Below are 17595 nucleotides of genomic sequence, written 5' to 3'. Positions count from 1 at the left end.
TGTTCAGAAGAGGTCCTGGTGGAGGAAATGCCACCAAAAATTGCGGAACTGAAGTCTACTTTATGATATTTAAAGACCGGGCTCTTTAACCCTGTTCAGCAGCCAGTCTAGGAGTGAAGCCCTGATAGGTAGACAAATGAATGATCTTCGCTTCAGCAGCTCCTGCTGCCAAGCTGTTTCCAAACATTTTAGCACCTGCCTTTCCTTTGGATTAAACAAGGAAGGCCAAGAGGGGGATGCTGGTGTGCGGGCAGCTCAGTGTCTCCATATACACTTCCTAGGCTTTTGCACCTTGGAGAGGTCGCTCTACCTTCACTTTATTTTCAAGTGAGGATTACGTTCAGCCAGCTGATGTTTTGTTTCATGTAATTCTCTTGTCTCATGAGACAGATGCCTGCTACAGAGTCCCCTGGACCTTAATAGAACTCCACATGTGCACAAGAATGAGCTCAGGTGCAACAAGTTGCAAGACTGAAGACTGTCTCCGCTCTTACTTTTTTTTTTTTAGTACATCTACTCTCTTCCTCAATGATTTCCATAGGAAACTGATATTCTTACATAGCTCAGGCTCCGATCACTGAAAATTCCTACCATATAGGTGTGATAAAATAAAATGTGAAAGTTATAGATTAGTCTCCATAAAACAGTGATCCTGGAGTGAAAGCCATTGTTCATGCTGCTTTTAACAAGTCTGACAGGCAGCATTTTCATGCTGTTAATAGAAAATATAGACTCTGGAGAACATATGTTCCAAATGTTTTGGGAACTAAGACAAATGTATTATTTAGACAGTCAACTTTGGAATCCTTCAAGTTTTTCGTGTTTTAATAATGTTTGATGATAAATAATTTAAGAATGTTTATTAAGGGGGGATTGTCAAAAAGATTTAGGAGAGTGAGTTTCAACGGGATTTGTGCTACTAAGTCATTTATTACCAGATCCAAATTGACATTGTTGGGACCTAAATGGATTTAGCTGGAATACAGATGCTTAACTCAGAATCAGGTAATCTAAATCTGTCCCACTTTAGCAGCTACAAAACCACCTAGGCCCCTTCTGTAGACACTTCCCTCTTGATCGGGAAAGTGTCACCAAGACGACTAACTTGTGCTTGAGTCTGTATGCTTCCTGAGCAGAAGGCAGCATAACTATGTTCGTGCAACACTGTGCCCTGACCATGAAGAAGAGCTAAGTAGTCTGTCCAAAGTGCTATATTATGGTAAAATTGTATATGCTACTGGAGAGCCAGGGAGTAGGAAATCTGTGTTTTGTTCTTTTCTGGAGGTTTCTTGGAGGTGGATTTAGGTTTCTGAAGGTTGTTCAGTTTAGGATATTAGCTACTACTGATATTAGCAAGTTTTCACATATGTAAACATGCAGTTGTGTCTATAGTTTGTGAGAGTGGAGTTAATCCTGGCTAAGCACATGTTAATTTAAGTGTCATGGGACAGGGTGAATTGCATCTATATAAGAGATGGAAAAGTTATTTCACTCATTTTTGACACTCGAAGACAGGGGTAGTCAATCTGCAGCACAGGTGCCATAAGTGGTATGGGCAGTGTCTGTGTGTGGCATGCAGCAGATAGGCCAGGAAGCAGAAAGTAATGTGGCAGATTAGGCAGGGGATATAGGAAAGGAAGCAGAAAACAGAGCAGCGGATTGGACAGGGGAAAAGGATTGTAGTGGCACTTGGGGACAGTGTGGGGCTAATTTGTGGCACACCTACCAAAAAGTTGACTCCCAATGCTTTAGGAGACCACAGATTCAAGATCCGAATCAGAAATGTTATTGGTAAATGTTCTGGTTAGGACAGACTGGTAGGGAAAGGTGGCAGAGAAAAAATCAAGACAGAAAAAGGGAGCACTTAGTGGATAGAGTACAAAACAAATGCATAGAAACAATGGAACATGAAGAGCAAATACGGATAGAGAGATTTCTAGGAAAAAAGTGGGGTGTAGGACATCCATTTATGCTGGTCTAGGTATAGAGCAATGTCCTTCCACTCTTTATACATAAAACAGGCTTAACTTTTACTGGAAGATTTTGTCTTTTTGGGTTTTTTGAAGTGGAAGTGACACTTCTGCATATAGTAGTAGAAAAGGCTTACAGCATACAAAAACTGGTTTGTGGATTTTAACTTAGTAAGACATTAGCACAGTCTTTAATTCTTGAAACCTCAGTGTTCCTCATCCTTAGGCTGTAAATCTTCTTTGCAAAAGCAGCTACCCCAGTGCTTAGACAGGTAGAAACTCACTGTGCGTTAATCAGTGGTATGGTAAAGGGAATAGGGCCACATTTCCCAAAACTAGTTTAAGATTTTGGGGTGCCTAAGTTTTTGGGTGTAGAAGTTGGAAAACAAAAAAAATGTTGGTGTCCATTTTTGAGGAATTTAAACCACAGAGAATAAAGACAGGTGGGCAAGGGTTAGGGAGACAAAAGGATAAAAAGCATGGGTGATAGAAAGACATTCAAATAAAGAGACAGCGTGAATGGGTGAGTGCAGGAAAAGGTTTTGCAGGATCAAAGATCCATTGAACATAGAGGACTGGAAGGGGCCTCTGAGTCATCAAGTCCAGTCCCTTGTAACAACAGACAACAGTATCAGATAACGCGAGTCAGAAATCTATCATGCTGAATGCTAATTAGGTCATTTGCCCCCCACTACTTCCATTGCAAGGCTACTCCAAACCTCTCACAGATGGGACACTGAAAGAAGAAAAGTTATGGTATAGCTACATGAGTTGTTACCATGGAGGGTAAGGAGGGTGTGAACTTCAGTATGATAGCTTCTGCATGGGAATTGCCTTTGTGCGTGCTTTTCCCTCCCTGAAGGATAGCTCACCCCACTTTCACTGAGGGGCAATCTACCCCACATTTACTGCAAAGTAAAATCAACCATATGGGCAGTTACTGTGAAGCCTAATGTACTGCTTGTTCATTCCTTTGCACATCTCAGAAAGTTACCCCTGCAGACACTCACAGAAAGGAGAGACAGAGAGTGCTGGAAGCAGAGGAAGGGAAATGGTGGTCAGCAGGGACCTGGCTTGCTGACAGTTCTGGAGGGAAAAAAGAAAGAAAAGTCTTAAAACAAAAGGTTGGGTTTTTTTAAAACATTTGTTTCATTTCATTCTGTGGAGTTATTTAATTAGTTTTTTTAAGAGCAATTGCAATGAGTGTGTCTAGTAACTGCCTATGAAATGGGCATCTATCCTTTATCTTGTAGTGGCCTCTGCTAAAATGTCTACCTGTTGGAGAGGAGTTCATGGCCATTGGTAGATCTGGCCCTGCCAGGGCTCTTTGCTCTGCCTAAACACTAGTGGGCATGTCTACATGTCTACTGCTTTAATAAGCAGTAGCCTATTTTACTGCACATTAAAGCATCACGCCAAAACCTGTGCTAATACACTAATGCAGGGTAAAATAGGCTACTGGGCATTAAGCATCACTAAAAAAGCATGCTCTTGCACTACTGTGTGTTAGGGCAGCCTAATGCACTTTTATTTAGTACCTCGCATTAGAGGCACTAAATTGAATGTGCGGTAGCAAAAGCACATGAATGTGTAGACGCGCTCAGTGTGTAGTGCTTGAGAATTGCCTTTAGAAAAATCCAGACGTAGAACACCCAGACAATGTCTATGCACTTGCTTATAAGCACTTGAAAACGATTTCCAAACATGATTACCAGTGTTGTATTTTTTATACTACAAGTACTATGATTGCAAAGCCACATTTAAAAAACATTGAAAGGTATTTTGGCTGGTAAGTTTATAGTAAGATTCAGACTTTCAGACTAGAGTAGACAATAATAACATCAGCAATAATAAAATTCTTTTAATATATACACTGGGCACCATTGTTTGAACCATGCCGTCTAGAATCATGATAGAAAAATGTATTTTCAGGTACAGCTTTGGCAGAAGTTTCCTTGACGCCCATTTTGGAATATAGTTACTGCTAATACAGGTCAAGCCATAGTATGGACAAGCACTTAGAGAAGCTCTAGAGAACTATATAATGTTGTTTTTATTGCATATTATGTATCCTATCTATAATGTGCTAGGAAAGTTTTCCCATCTCTAAAGCTTCTATGAAACCATCACTAAGGTTACAGTTTATATTTATCAGTTAACTTGCTAATTTGAAGGAAAAGCAGTGAAGTAGAATTGCAGAAAATAGAAAGAACATGAGCAGGTCAAAATATCCAAAACAGCAATATAAAATGTTCCAGTGTAAATACATTTCTATAAAAGGTGTGAATGAAACTTTAAAAAAAAAAGATGGATTCTGTACAGTCAATGAACACAATTATAAGTATGTATTGAAGGGGAATATTCTACCAGGCATGGATCCACTGATAATAATTAATAAGAATATACTTTACTTCAGTCAGTCAGGTGCCCAACATTATTTCACAGTTGACTGTTCTGAGGGTAGAGGTACTGACCTTTGCCCCAAATCTTAATAATTTACTGCAGTTTTATCATTAAATCAGGATATAATTGGGAAGGAAATTAGGTTTTTTTCATGGTGAGAGCAAAGTAATACCGTTAATTTAATCACATGTAGGAAAATGCTTTCTGTAGTCATTGGGTATTTTGCTGTGGTTTTTTTTAATTAAGTAAAGTAAAAACAATGTCATTTTTTGTCATCTGTGTTTGATGAAAATATGACAGTGTGATGTGATTTGCAACTTAAACACAAGCAGGGAAATCTTTACATTTCTTTAGATTCGGCAACAATAAATTGTAAGGATGGACAAATAAGAAGAATTTGTTCTAATTTTTAATGCATTTAGAATCTGAAAAAAAGGGTTGTAGTCTTTTTTTTTCTCTGCAAAAATCTCTGTGGCTTGATACAAGAATTAGTTTAATTTAGCATTTAGAATACTCAAATTTGCAAATAACAATGGGAATGAATATTTCATGACAAGGAGAATGATCAATTATAGTTTTCTGACCATAACTAGTAGCTCAGCATGACTGATCAAGCACTTATATTTTGCAAACTAGACTTTTGAGCCCAGCTAATTAAAAACCCAAAGAAACCCCCAAACCCACAACTTTTTAAAAAATATGAAAAGGCAGGTGGAGGTGGTTAAATAAGCCCTTTATTTTTTTTTCTGTTGTGGGAAATGCTTTCCAGTTGCATTTGGTACCTTCAGTTTGTTATGTATTCAGTGTGTAGTGTCATCATAAACCAGTTGCACCTGCAGCAGCCCCTATTGTCTCAGGGAGAGAGCTGTAAAAGGCTTAAAGAAGAAACACTTCTGTTAATAGCATGTTGGTATTTTCACATGGCAGTGAGAGAATTCTTGTTTTCAAACAGAAAATGTGCAGCCCGGGTCAGTGGGGTTGGAATACAGTGTTTATACAAAAATGCACCCTCAGGCAGTATTGAGGAAATACTACCCATATGAAAATACAGACAGGAATCTAAGCAGATGTATGTGGGCAGGACCACAGCATTTGTATTGAACAACTCTACTTTCTGGGGAACATTTATATGAAACAGAAAAAACAAACTAGGACCTGAAAAAAAAAAAATCGTGATCTGGCCTGTTATGCGTAGCAGATGCTTGCAGCGAAAGCAATGTTTTTGCCCTGTGACTTGTGATGTCACTGAGATGCATTTTTGTAGATGCTTCGCATGTGGAAACACCCCCCCCCCAGCTCTGGTTGCATTCTTGACCAGAAGTTACTAATAGCCCACACTTTAAAATATTCCACAAGGCATAAAATGACTTAGCAAATAAAGAATCATGCAGTAACTTTTTACATAACTCTTGCGATAGCATTTCCACATTAACAGTGCTTGCTAGCTAACCTGGCCTGAGTAGTGTACTTGTGAAGGTTCAAAGCAAGGTATTCAGTGAGTACATGTTAGCTCAGATTAGAGTTACTTCACTTTTTCCCTTTATAATAAATACTGCTTTTTGTCTGTTGTTTTGGAAAAAAAGAAATTAAAAAAAGATTGTAAGGGATTTTAGTTCTTGCAGTATATGGCAACAGCACAATTTAGGGGGTGTGGCATTAAAAACTGATTTTAATCACAGTGTGGTGCTGAAGACTGAAAGGTCTGAGTGGTTTTTAAAAAGATTTACTTCACTTAAGCCTAGGTCTGCCTCTGAGTGACGTCACTAGTTTTAGCAGCAGCACAAGAAGGCTGGGTGAGTGACAGCCCAGCCTACTTTTTAATAGCTTTGTCATGTGACTGGGAACAGTAGTAAGACAGGTGCCTTCAGTTCACTCTCAGTAAGGGTCTAGTTGCCTGCATGAGTGTATGCTCTGTGTGCGACTGTGGACTGTAGTTTAAAAGCTTTACTGCTGTCATTCAGAAGCTGGATGGCGTGGGACATGTGCAACCAGGACTCTGTATGGAGTGATATAGAGGTGAGCTGTGCCTTATAAGCAACGTGAGGATTGTCTTGTGTGCAAACCTTTTAAAGGTATTTTTTTTAAAACAGAATAATTACAAAACTGTGCTAGATATAATACTTTGCAAACAAGTCTGAATCTTATCTTAACTCCAGTAAGTTTGCTATTTTAAGGTTACTCTATGATGCCTTGAGCAAATCAAAGCTTAGCTGCTGTCATCAGTATCTCCTGCAGTTGGAAACTATTTTCATGTGCCTTTGGCTCGCTTTCCAGTCATATGCAATATTTATGCTCTAAGATATTGATATGAATCAGTGTCTGAAGTCTTTCCAGTGGCGTTTAGTGGCCTGGTTGGAAAAATGCCATAGCTATTTATAAGATTAAGATTTTTTTTTTATTTTAAAAAGTTAAAATTATCAATTGGTTTCATGTGCTGATTGCTTTTTCACTATATTCTGTTCAGGATTTTTTCTCGTTTAGCAGCTGCACAAGTCAGACATACACAGAGAAGGAGGAATACCTCGTTGTTTTGTTTTAAATGCCTTTAAAACATTACAGGAAATAAAATGTTGCTTTACTTGTAATTGTTGTATTGGATGATTGCATTGTAGTTGGTGTCCCGTAGGATAAGGTTCTCAGTTAATTCAAGTCGTTCAACAAATGGTTAAATCCTACTGTACAACAGAGACAACAGGATGAACCATGAGAATAGAGTTTATGCAGGACTGTGAGAGCTGCTGCTGCCGCTGCCGCTGCTTGTGTAAAAATAGACGGCAATACATCAAATCCACAGCTTCTGCTGGCTACAATTCATAAAGGAAAAAAGCAAGCAGTTCTCTCGTAATCTCTGGAGTATAAAGTGAGGTTGAGGATTTCTGCATGTTTGCATTCAGCAAAATGGAGTGTTATCTGAAAGTTCTGGCAACTTGTGAAGCAAGGGAAACTTTCTTTGGATCCCATTGAGATGAATCCAAAATACAGACCAGCTCAAAGGAATGAAGCTGTCCCTAGGAGCTTGGAATATGTACTTGAAATGCTCCCCTTAGGCAACAGGAAAAGAAAAAATGTTACATGTGATGCTTTTTAAATGAGATGTTCGGGTGGTGCAGAGATACCCATCTAAAGTAAAATGTTACAGGGTTCTCCCTTCATATGGTTGCATTTTCCTCTCTAGTGAAGTATGCATCAAATTCTTGACTTTTTCTGTCATGTTTTAAATAGTTGGCGCTCACCATTGCTTTCACTGATTTCTGTTTGCATATTGTAATTGCTCTTATCTTGTTTTGATTTCTTGGTAAAGTGGAATAGATATGGATAATTCATATGTCCTGTAGCTATTATGAGTCAAGGCTGTAAGTGGATGACTTTCTGGCTCCAAAGTCCTAATTGTTTCTGAGTAGCTGGAGTATCCTGTGGGTTGTTGTCTGGCTTGCAGCATGGGTCTCAGCTGCTGTAGCTTCATTTTTCCATCATGTATTATTCCTAATGCTGCTAGTAGCTGATTGAGGAACCAGCTTATATGGAAATATTGAAGATTTATTTTAATCACCAGAGTTCCTGCAGTAATTTCAAGCTAGTAACAGAATAGATAATATGTAGCAATGGGGTTTTTTTTTTTCTTCCATAGAGAAAAAGGTTTGATCTTCATATTTATTGTGTGGTGGATGGATTAGCTGTTGGTAGAATTTTACCAACTGTCTGCTGCGTTGCACTTTGTGTAGCAACAGAGCACGGGGTGTGTGCGCTTCTCTGGCTCTGGGGATCACCTTTACTGATCTAAAATATTACAAACAGCAGGTACGGTAGGCAGCTTTCATTTTTTGAATCATTAATGTTTGCTGTCAACTTAAAATGCATTATACCGTCTTGCACATAATGACAGGATGGCGTGTTGCTTAATAAAGGCCTGCATCACTATAGCTGATCAGCGTCCCCAGTGTTTCACAGTTTAATGAAGGTGATATACAGTAAGGTTGCAAAGATTGATAGAGAGAATCCACATGACACACATTCTGTCAAGTCTGTCTTTCTTTGCTGGGTTCATCCCCTTGCCTGTTTTAAAAAACTCGTTAAAAATAAAACAAAGATTATTTTTGTTAATATAATTAATACGGCACAAGTCCAGTCTTTTTTTTTAAATTTACCTTCAAAGGCAAAAAATGTCTAAAAGGTTAATGGAGAATTATACTAATTATAATGATTCATTATCATCAGTGCAGTTAAGCTAATTTATTGTTTGCTCCTGAACTAAGAAAAAAAAGGAAGTTGGAATGAAATAATGCACAATAATTAGTCTTTTGTGTTTAGTGACTGCTTTATCCTCTTAAATCCTTAATTATAAAATTTAGGATATCATTATAAAATAGCTATCATGTGAAATAACTGTTGGAAGAGAGTAAAATGTACTGGAGCAATGCAGACACACCTGTTACAGATGTATAGGTAAAGAGTAAATATCAACATGTCAGAGGAGGACAGTTTTAGGACTTGGACTGTTAAATCTGGCATCCACCAAAGGCCAAATATAAATTAATAACAGGAACACTTGCTACTAATGTGTCTCAGATTAGAAGCATAATGCCATATTCAGAAACATTGATTTTATTATCATGTCCACATTGGCAAGAGCATATGTACTTCATTTCAGCGAATACATTTTTAAGTGACATTGCAGTCATTATATACAAATGAAAGCTGCAACAGGCATTTTTTTAATACAGCTGTTTTTATTGCTGCTTTAAAGTGTCCATTGCAAGACTTTAAAATGCATAAAATCAAAGACATAACATGTTTAACTAGGTGATGTGGAGACAGAAGCTATTTTTACAAATGAAGGCAGTAACAGATCAGCAGGATAGTTTAGAAGTCTACAGCATCAGTTTTAAACCACTGACCTCTGCAACACAAACCTGGGAATGATGCTGAGAATCTACCTTTTCAGTCAAAAACTAGATTATCTTTTAATGAGATCACAGATTTCATCTGTGCATCTAAAAAGGTCATCTCTGCATTATAAGATTGTTGCTGGAAAATTATGTCACCATTAGAAAAGGGGGGAGCTTTTAATTTTTTTCTTTGTATTTTTATATGACTAAAATAAAAACCCAGTAAATATGAGTATCCAAAATATTATCCAAGGGAGGCTTTGCCTGTTGAAGTTTGGAGTCCTTGTAATAGAAATAAAAGCCAGTGATATTTCAAAGGCTCACCTTGCAACCCCTGAGTTTCTGTGCCTCTTGGCCTATTCCACAAGTATCCCACTAGACCTGTGGAAGTTGTAAGGTAAATTATATATCCCACAAGCTGTACTGAGTCTTTATGCCATTAGATACAAAGTGTTTGCTCATGATTATGCTGCTGCATACAGCCTATGCAGTACAGACTTACCAAGAGTCACAGAGATGAAATATCTCAGTGAGATTTATCTTATTCCAGGCTGCCTTCAGCAGCTCTCTTTTGTATGACTGTAAAAGGTGGTACTTTCAAGAGTGACAAGCAAACATGGAGTAAACCACATCCTGGGTTCTTGTCCTGTAAACACCTTGCTGGATGGTGGTACTTCTTGGAGTGCTTTCAATTGGGGGCTGGACTTGATGATCTTCCGGGTCCCTTCCAGCCCTAATGTCTATGAAATCAATACAAATAGAAATTAGGAAATCATTCAAACTGCCCAATCGACTGTAGTCCGTGAGTACTTGGTGTCTAAATTTTCTGTTTGGTCCATCTTTAACATTAGGACAAGTTGACAACACCACAAATAATTGGTTGCAAGTGGTAATAAGAACTTCACTCTTGACTGGCATTGTTATGGCTTTTAACAACTTAGTTGCTGGATAGTGAAGTGGTTTTTAACTACTTAATTATTGATGCAGCTTCTAAATAGAGGAATCCAATGCCTTTTTTTGTTGCAAACATGGAACTTCAAAGAAGGTCTACAAGAGAACATGGTGTAGTAATGGAAGTACCTGCTGCAGTAACACATTGACTACTGAGTGGGGAATACCAAGGAGGGCCATGGTAACACTGAAGTGGTGGGCTTCAGTTTTTTTTATATGACTTTTTTGTATGACTTCTTTCAAGTCTTGTTACACATTTTCTACAATTAAGAAGTGGTTTGGGTAGCATTTTAATATTGTTGTGCTACCAGGGAAGCATAATATAAAAATACATATTTTAGCCTAATTGATACGTAAATGGCTGTTAATGACTTATGAAAGAAAACTGATTATGGAGTTATAGTAATGTATAGCAGTGTTGTTTTTATATAATAGATATGAAATTCACCCCAGTAAAGAGAGCCTGTGCAGTTTAAACCTCACTTAATTTTTTCAAGTTCTGAGATACAGTGTCGTATTAGCCTCTACTCCAGGGTTGATCAAAGGAAAATTCCCTTTTAGTACATCTAATAAAGCCACTGCTAGCAGACTCTGAGGATTGAGGAAATTTGAGCAGTTTTGTTAAGTGGGTGCAGAGATTTATGTCTTGGTTAGGAAGGCACAAGATCTCAGGAGATTTGGGAGGTGCACAGAGCAGTATCTGCTGCTGCATCCTTTAGTGGTGTGTGGCATATATATGATGGCCACTAGCTTGGGACAGAGCTGGGGAGTTGAGTTTCCACAACTTTCTTTAAAGGATTGGCTGGTGTAGCTGCAGAGTGCAGTAGATTAAGAACATCATGGATTGGGAAGAATGTACAACAGATTAGCTAGGTGGGTATCCACCAGTCATACTGGTTTCTTTCTACTGACTGAGACAAGAGAGAGGGCTACATCTTGGCCTTGTCTGCTGGGATTACTAATTTTGCAAATACTAGGGTCTCCAGTGAATATAAGGAATTGGCTAGTAGTTGGTTATTGCTCAGGGGTGTGATGAAGAATATAATTTACACCCTCATCAGCTGCCCATCGCTACCTCAACTTTGCTCACCTCTGCTAGACTAGTTATAATTGAATGTTTGGTGTTTCTTTCAAAATGTAAACTCAAATGACCTTCTTTATGGAACAAGTGACTTGAGGTTTAATTCTCATCACATGCTACTGTGGTTAATAAATTCTTGTAATTAATGAAACTACGTGTTTCTGTGTTTCTTCCTGCAGTGTGCTGCTCTGGTTGGTGAAGACCAGCCTCTTTGCCCAGATCTCCCGGAACTTGACCTCTCCGAACTAGATGTGAATGATTTGGATGCAGACAGCTTTCTGGGTGGACTCAAGTGGTACAGCGACCAATCAGAAGTTATTTCCAATCAGTACAACAATGAATCATCAAATATATTTGAGGTAAGGGAAGCCTGTACAAGAGTACATTTCAGATGACTTCGTGTTTCTACCAGGTGGATGACTGTCTTGTGTGTGAAGAAGAGTCAGTAGATGTTGAAGTTCAATTATGACATCTGGTATGGCCTCTAACTGATGCTTTTAATCCTTGTGATCCAGAGCAGGCCTATGATCTGGAGAGAGAGTCTTGGAAAGAATAAAACAGAAATTTGATTTTTGAAATGAAAGGGACCAGGGTACATTACACTATGGTGTAACACTGAGCTATTTCAAAATAGTCAGTTACAAAGGAAAAACAAAAGTTAAAACCTGTTTGTCATCTCCATTCGCATTCCTCAGAAAGAAACAAAGTGGAATACAGTATCTAGTGATGGATCATTAACGTTTATATCTTATTTCACCTGGAGGCTCCAGTTGGGGCCTTATTACACAAGGAAATGTGTACTCACTTAACAAAACAATGTCACAATGTAAGTACAAAATGAGACAGACTGGGGGAGAGCATAAGGTAACAGTGAGATTATTATGATTTTGCTTCACAAGCAACAGTACGAGCATATTAGATAGATAGTCATTTAGGGGTGTTTTATAGACATCATGGCAGTGGGCAATTTAAAGTCAGAGCTGAAGGGTGTTAGGGGAGATTTAAATACCCTCTTTAAAATACTGCCTTCAGAATCAAGGTATATAATCAGTACTTCAGATACTGATATCCCCACCGCCCACCCCTCTCATTTTCTGGTAAGAGCTCAAGATTCTTCACTCTGTAATTATGGGACTACCATGCCTCTTTTGAACTGTAAGGTTTTTCGTCCTAGATGGTAATAAATACAATTGGTCCCTCTCTTGCTGGGAAATCGGGCAATACATTGATTAGCTGGCAGGAAGATCTTGTGCAATGATAGGCTATCATTCCGTCATTCCTACCTTCCAGATCAGATGCATGGAAGTTCATATTCCTGGTCCACTTCTCTGGGAAGTCCCCAAATTAAGCAATAGTATATTTGAGAGCTACTCAATATGAACTGTTACAATAGAGTAAAAAGCACTTAAAGGTGAAATGTATCTTGGTTAGGAAAATTTAGGCCAAATTCTTCCCATGTACACGGGTATAAATGTAGTAAATGAAGTTTCTCTGGACTGACAGTCATGTGGCTGAGAACAGAGACAGGACCTCTGAACCTAATATGTCTAGCACTCATACTACTGTAACCTGGGACTATTTCCCTGCAGTTATCCTGGTATGAAACCAGTGTATATAAAAGCAAAAGCAGATCTTCCATCTCCAAAAGAAAATAGGGAAATTTGAAGCATTCAATATTATATTTTGAGAGGCTTCAAGAATCTGTATTTGAATTTCAGTCATAGTAACCAAGTCTCACATGTAACAGTATCACCCCCATCCACTGGACTGCTCAGTGGGGAACTTTTATAGGAACGGGAGCTAATATGTTTATAGCCAATATCTGAATATTGCTGGGTAAGGAAAAGTTTTGTTAGCTAGAACTCATGCTCAAAAGAGGAGCGTATTCTCCCTAAATTCTTGACCTCCTTCCTTGGGCAGGTTAAAGTCAGCAAAGAATTTAGATCTATAAAAATTAAGGTCTTGATTCTGTGAGGTACATGAGCTTATGCCAAACTATAAGCATATGAGTTATTCTATTAAGGGGATTACTTACAGCGATTCAGTGTTTAAATTTATATAAGATAGAGCTGTCCTTTCTTGTGTGAGTTGATCATATTCCTGAAGATCAAAAACTCTGACTTGATGCTCAGCTATATAATGACATTGGCTTTTATTGTGGTGATTAATATTAGGGTGTACAGCAATAGTGTTCAACAAATAGCGCCACATGAAATGTATCTGGGCATTTGCGTCAAGTGCATCAAGGTAAAAACTGTTGTGTGGGAAACCATGACTTGATAGTGAAATATTTTACATCTTTCCTACTGGGAAATTCTGCTGTTGTTTTCACAAATGCTCAGATTTCATGGAATTTACTGACTTTATTGCATCTATGTGTGTGCTTTACTGCAGTGTTGACTAATTAGCTTTACAGTAAAGTGTCACCATCTACACATGTTGGTTTTAGAGTGCCATAAATTAATTAACTCTGCTGTAAGATAGTACTGTCACATTGGGTCACTGTTAGGGACAGTACTATCTTACAGTAGAGTACTTGCACGTGCTGAAATGCACATGTAGATGGTGACGGGCTAGTTGGTGTATGAGAGTGCTAAAGTGCAGGCACGGGAGTGCTAAAGTGTGGTTATGTGAGTATACATTTTCTTGTGTTCCTGCCACCTAGTCCTACACATTAGCACCCATGTGCCCCGGCCAGCCCCCCACTATCCAACACTGGCACCCAGAGCCTGGGGATGATCCCCCATGTCCCCTGCCAGCCTGCTGCCACTCTTCCTGACTCAAACTGCTGTGGTCCCAGGCGCACGTGTAGATGCTGCACCCAGGAGCAGCTGACTCTGGTGCAAATTGTGCTGGAGTTTATCACATTGTCTTCATGGAATGTGTAGATGCACCCATTGAACCACTTTAACTGAGGCTACAGTTTGGTCCAGAGAATTCTTGCCTTCAGGTGCATGTTATTCTCTAATGACATTTTGCAATAAGACAACAGTAGATATTAGTCCATATTGTGGCTTTTATGTTACAGCCACATTAGGGAGGTGCCCTACACCATGGGTTAGCAGGTAGTTTACTAAGAGAGTGTATAACGAGCATGAAATCACAGACCTTTAAGATGAATAGACTGGCTCCAACAATGGGCTGTAGCTGGTAACAGACATCAGCCAAAGGCAGAACCATGACATGTCCCAGCAGGGCTCTTTTACGATGTCAAGGGCTGTTGCCACGAAAAACCTTTCCCACCTAACTTTTAGATATGACAGTCACAAAATTCTTGCTGTCTGTATGAGGAGGTTGAGTTGTCTTTTCACCTCATTGCACATGTGTTCATGCCCATGTAGATTGTGGCCCACTGTGTATAGAACTACTATGTACATGCAATTCAGTTTGTGAAGACTGGATTGGCTCAAGGATACTAACAGTGAATATCTTGGTAACGTTAATCATTTCCATCCTTATCTTTGTCATCATTTTTCTTCTAGGAAGAGTGAAATAAAGTTGTATATCCCATTGTAATTCCACATTCTGCAAGTATACATGTAGCTCTGTCTTGTTCCTTCTGCATCTTAACACGGCACCTGGGGGACAGTTCAGGAATAATACAACGTATGTTCTTTCTCTGAAGATTATCTCTAAGATGCCCTGAGATGAATTAGCTGTGGTAGTTCACAGAACTCTACGCAGTCTCCTACTTGATAATCTCTGGATTTTTTTTCATACTTCAAGCCTTTATTTTTAAACAAGAGAGCATTTTATCTTGGTCATCCTGGAGTTGTGTAGCTTGTAAACAGCAAACTTTTAACTGATAGCTGATACAGAAACTTGAAATATGCTCCAATTATTTTCAAAACAAAATGGCAACAAATGATAGTACAAGCATCACCACAATAAACAAAAATCTAATCGTATTCCTGATGCTACAGAAATACAGAAAAAATAGGTTAGGAGGGGACCTCAGAGGGTCTTCTCATCCAAGCACATGTTCTAAATAAGAGCTAAAGTTTTCAGGAAGGGTTCTTGAAGTTTGAGGTACCTGAATGTTTTATATTATAGAAGGGGAGTGCGAAATTTGTTCTGAAAATCAAGTCTCTTTAAGATGTGTGAATCTATGTACCCTCAAGCTCAATCATACTAAAGGCATTTCCCCTGCAAATATCAGTATGTCTGAAATTTGTGTACAATAGAGATGATTAATAATTGTAATAGTGTCTAGGGACTAACTAAAAACAAGGTACCCTGTGGTAGACACTGTATAAACAGAATAGGAGACAGTCTCAGCCCTGAAGGGTTTCCTATCTAAATATGATGAAAGATACAGTCTTCCATATAGTGGGGTTTCTTTGATTCACCAATGCTTTACTCTACTTCTATATCAGGGTAGATTAAGTTACTTTTTGTTTTTCCCCTTACATGCTAAAAACTATGTTCTTTTTCTATTCAGAGCTTGACAACCTCTGATTTTTTTGATTTATTTATTTTTTTGCTCACTTTTTTTCTCTTTTTGCACACGATTCTGTCCATTTGAAATGTATGCTAAGAGAGCCTTTACCCCTCAGGGCACTGTCTATTGACATAGGCTTGTGCAAGTAAATAGTTAACAAGCTACACAAGACCAGTTATATAGCTGGCTTTCTTCATCATTCACTTTCATGATTTCCTTTTGTAAAGGAATCAGACCTTAAAAACTATATTTGTAGAAAACTGATTTAGCTGCCTTTTTAAAAAAATATGAAAATGTTTTCAACTCTTAAAGTCCGTGCTATGTGAAATGTGGAGACCTGTAGACCTTTAGGTAATATAAATTAGAAGGCATTTTTGTGTTCTTCCTCTGGAGATGAAAATTATTACCTCCTGAGGTGTTCTTCAAATATATTGTACTCTATTATATAAGGCTAGTCATATTTAAAATTATTTATGACCAGTGCACAGCGTTTGCAGAGGTTAAGCATATACAGTAGATATGTATATATTGCCTGCACAATTCACAAATAGATCAATGGATGTAATCTGAAATGAGAAAGTGTGGTCTGTAGGCTGATAGGCAATAGCCAATTAAAGTCTAATTGAGCTATGTAGTATTATAAAGAATTTGCAAGTTCAGTGTTCTAATATCTGAAAGAACATTTTTCACCTTAAACAGATTTAGAAAGGCCTGAATTGCTTGTTCTGCTCTGGATTTAATTCCACTTTTTAAATTATATATAGTCTAGAATTGCTCAGTATGTTTGTTTGTTTTTATTTTTAATTGTTCATCATAGGCATGTTTCAATTTACTTTCAGAACTGTGCTGGGGTGTTGTGTATTTGGAAAGCTGAATAGGCTACTGTGTTTCACTGGTGGCTGCCAAAAATACTGTGTTACAAGCAATGAGAATGAGGGACAGGGAATGAGATCCACAATGGAATGCAGGCTCTTTATTCTTGGCAAAGGGGAAATATATGAAGATAAATGACTCCTTATCCAGTTGGAATGGTTTGAATCAAGAAGATGATGTAGGCTTTTAACATCATCAGGGTAATTTGCATTAGTTCAGATTATAAACTCTAATAATCTGTGGTGCTGCCAGTCTCTTTTACTACTGCAAGTTATTCATTCAAGGTTTGCAGCCAGATTGATTAATGAATTACCAGATCTTGCGTAAAATGACTTTTAAACAACCACCAATGTTTTCTTTGCCAGTCTTGTGACTGGTGTTAATGGGTTTCCAGGGGACTGAACCTCTATAGATTTTTCTGAACTGGCCTCTTCCAGCATTTTTTCCACTTTTTAATTTTCTTCAAAACTAGTAGCCCAGGGCAGGCAGTTCAAGGAGATATAATCTTGGGGAAAAAAAGACATAGTAGTCAAATCCTTGATGGCTGATGCCCTTCAGTGCCAAATCAGCATGATTTATCATAGCCATCTATTCAGCACAACAGAGTCTAGAGGTGAGCTGCATGGTGTACCTCACACAATATGCATAACTAGAGCTCTGAACTTTGAAGGAAAGCCTCAGAGCTATTTGCAAAGTGCTGGTGCTTAGTGAATACTAAATTACATTTAGGAAATAGTCTACTGCTACCAGTTATACTTCATTTTTATTCTTGACACAGACACCTAAATCAGAGAACAGTAACATTTCAGAGATTATGGAAGCAGTTTGGGTATGTTCCAACACTATAATAGGATCAGAATTTTAAGGCCTTTTTTATTATTACCAATAGTCACTTAGTTTCTACTGCAGTGTACTTTGTAGGGAATTACAGCTTTTACTAAAAAGATTAAAATGCTATTATGCAAATGATTGCAGTATGTTATTATGTTT

General features: G+C 38.2%; 1 protein-coding gene across 2 annotated transcripts in view; it reads left to right on the top strand.

Annotated features, from left to right (window-relative positions):
- Positions 1–17595, top strand: part of PPARGC1A (PPARG coactivator 1 alpha) — a 575330-nt gene that overhangs the window by 478016 nt on the left and 79719 nt on the right. The window contains exons 1-2 of one of the 2 annotated variants that reach the window (XM_090035709.1): positions 6229–6389; positions 11471–11650. In XM_090035709.1, the coding sequence (XP_089891835.1) occupies positions 6342–6389; positions 11471–11650 (228 nt within the window). In that variant the 5' untranslated portion in view covers positions 6229–6341. Of the gene's footprint in view, positions 1–6228; positions 6390–11470; positions 11651–17595 lie in introns of those variants that run through there. The other variant, XM_090035708.1, reaches the window with a different exon arrangement.

Source organism: Crocodylus siamensis, chromosome 2 (genome assembly GCF_052110815.1).
Source record: "Crocodylus siamensis isolate JL-2025a chromosome 2, ASM5211081v1, whole genome shotgun sequence".
Taxonomy (NCBI): Eukaryota; Metazoa; Chordata; order Crocodylia; family Crocodylidae; genus Crocodylus; species Crocodylus siamensis.
This window is presented reverse-complemented; position numbering and strand designations above follow the sequence as displayed.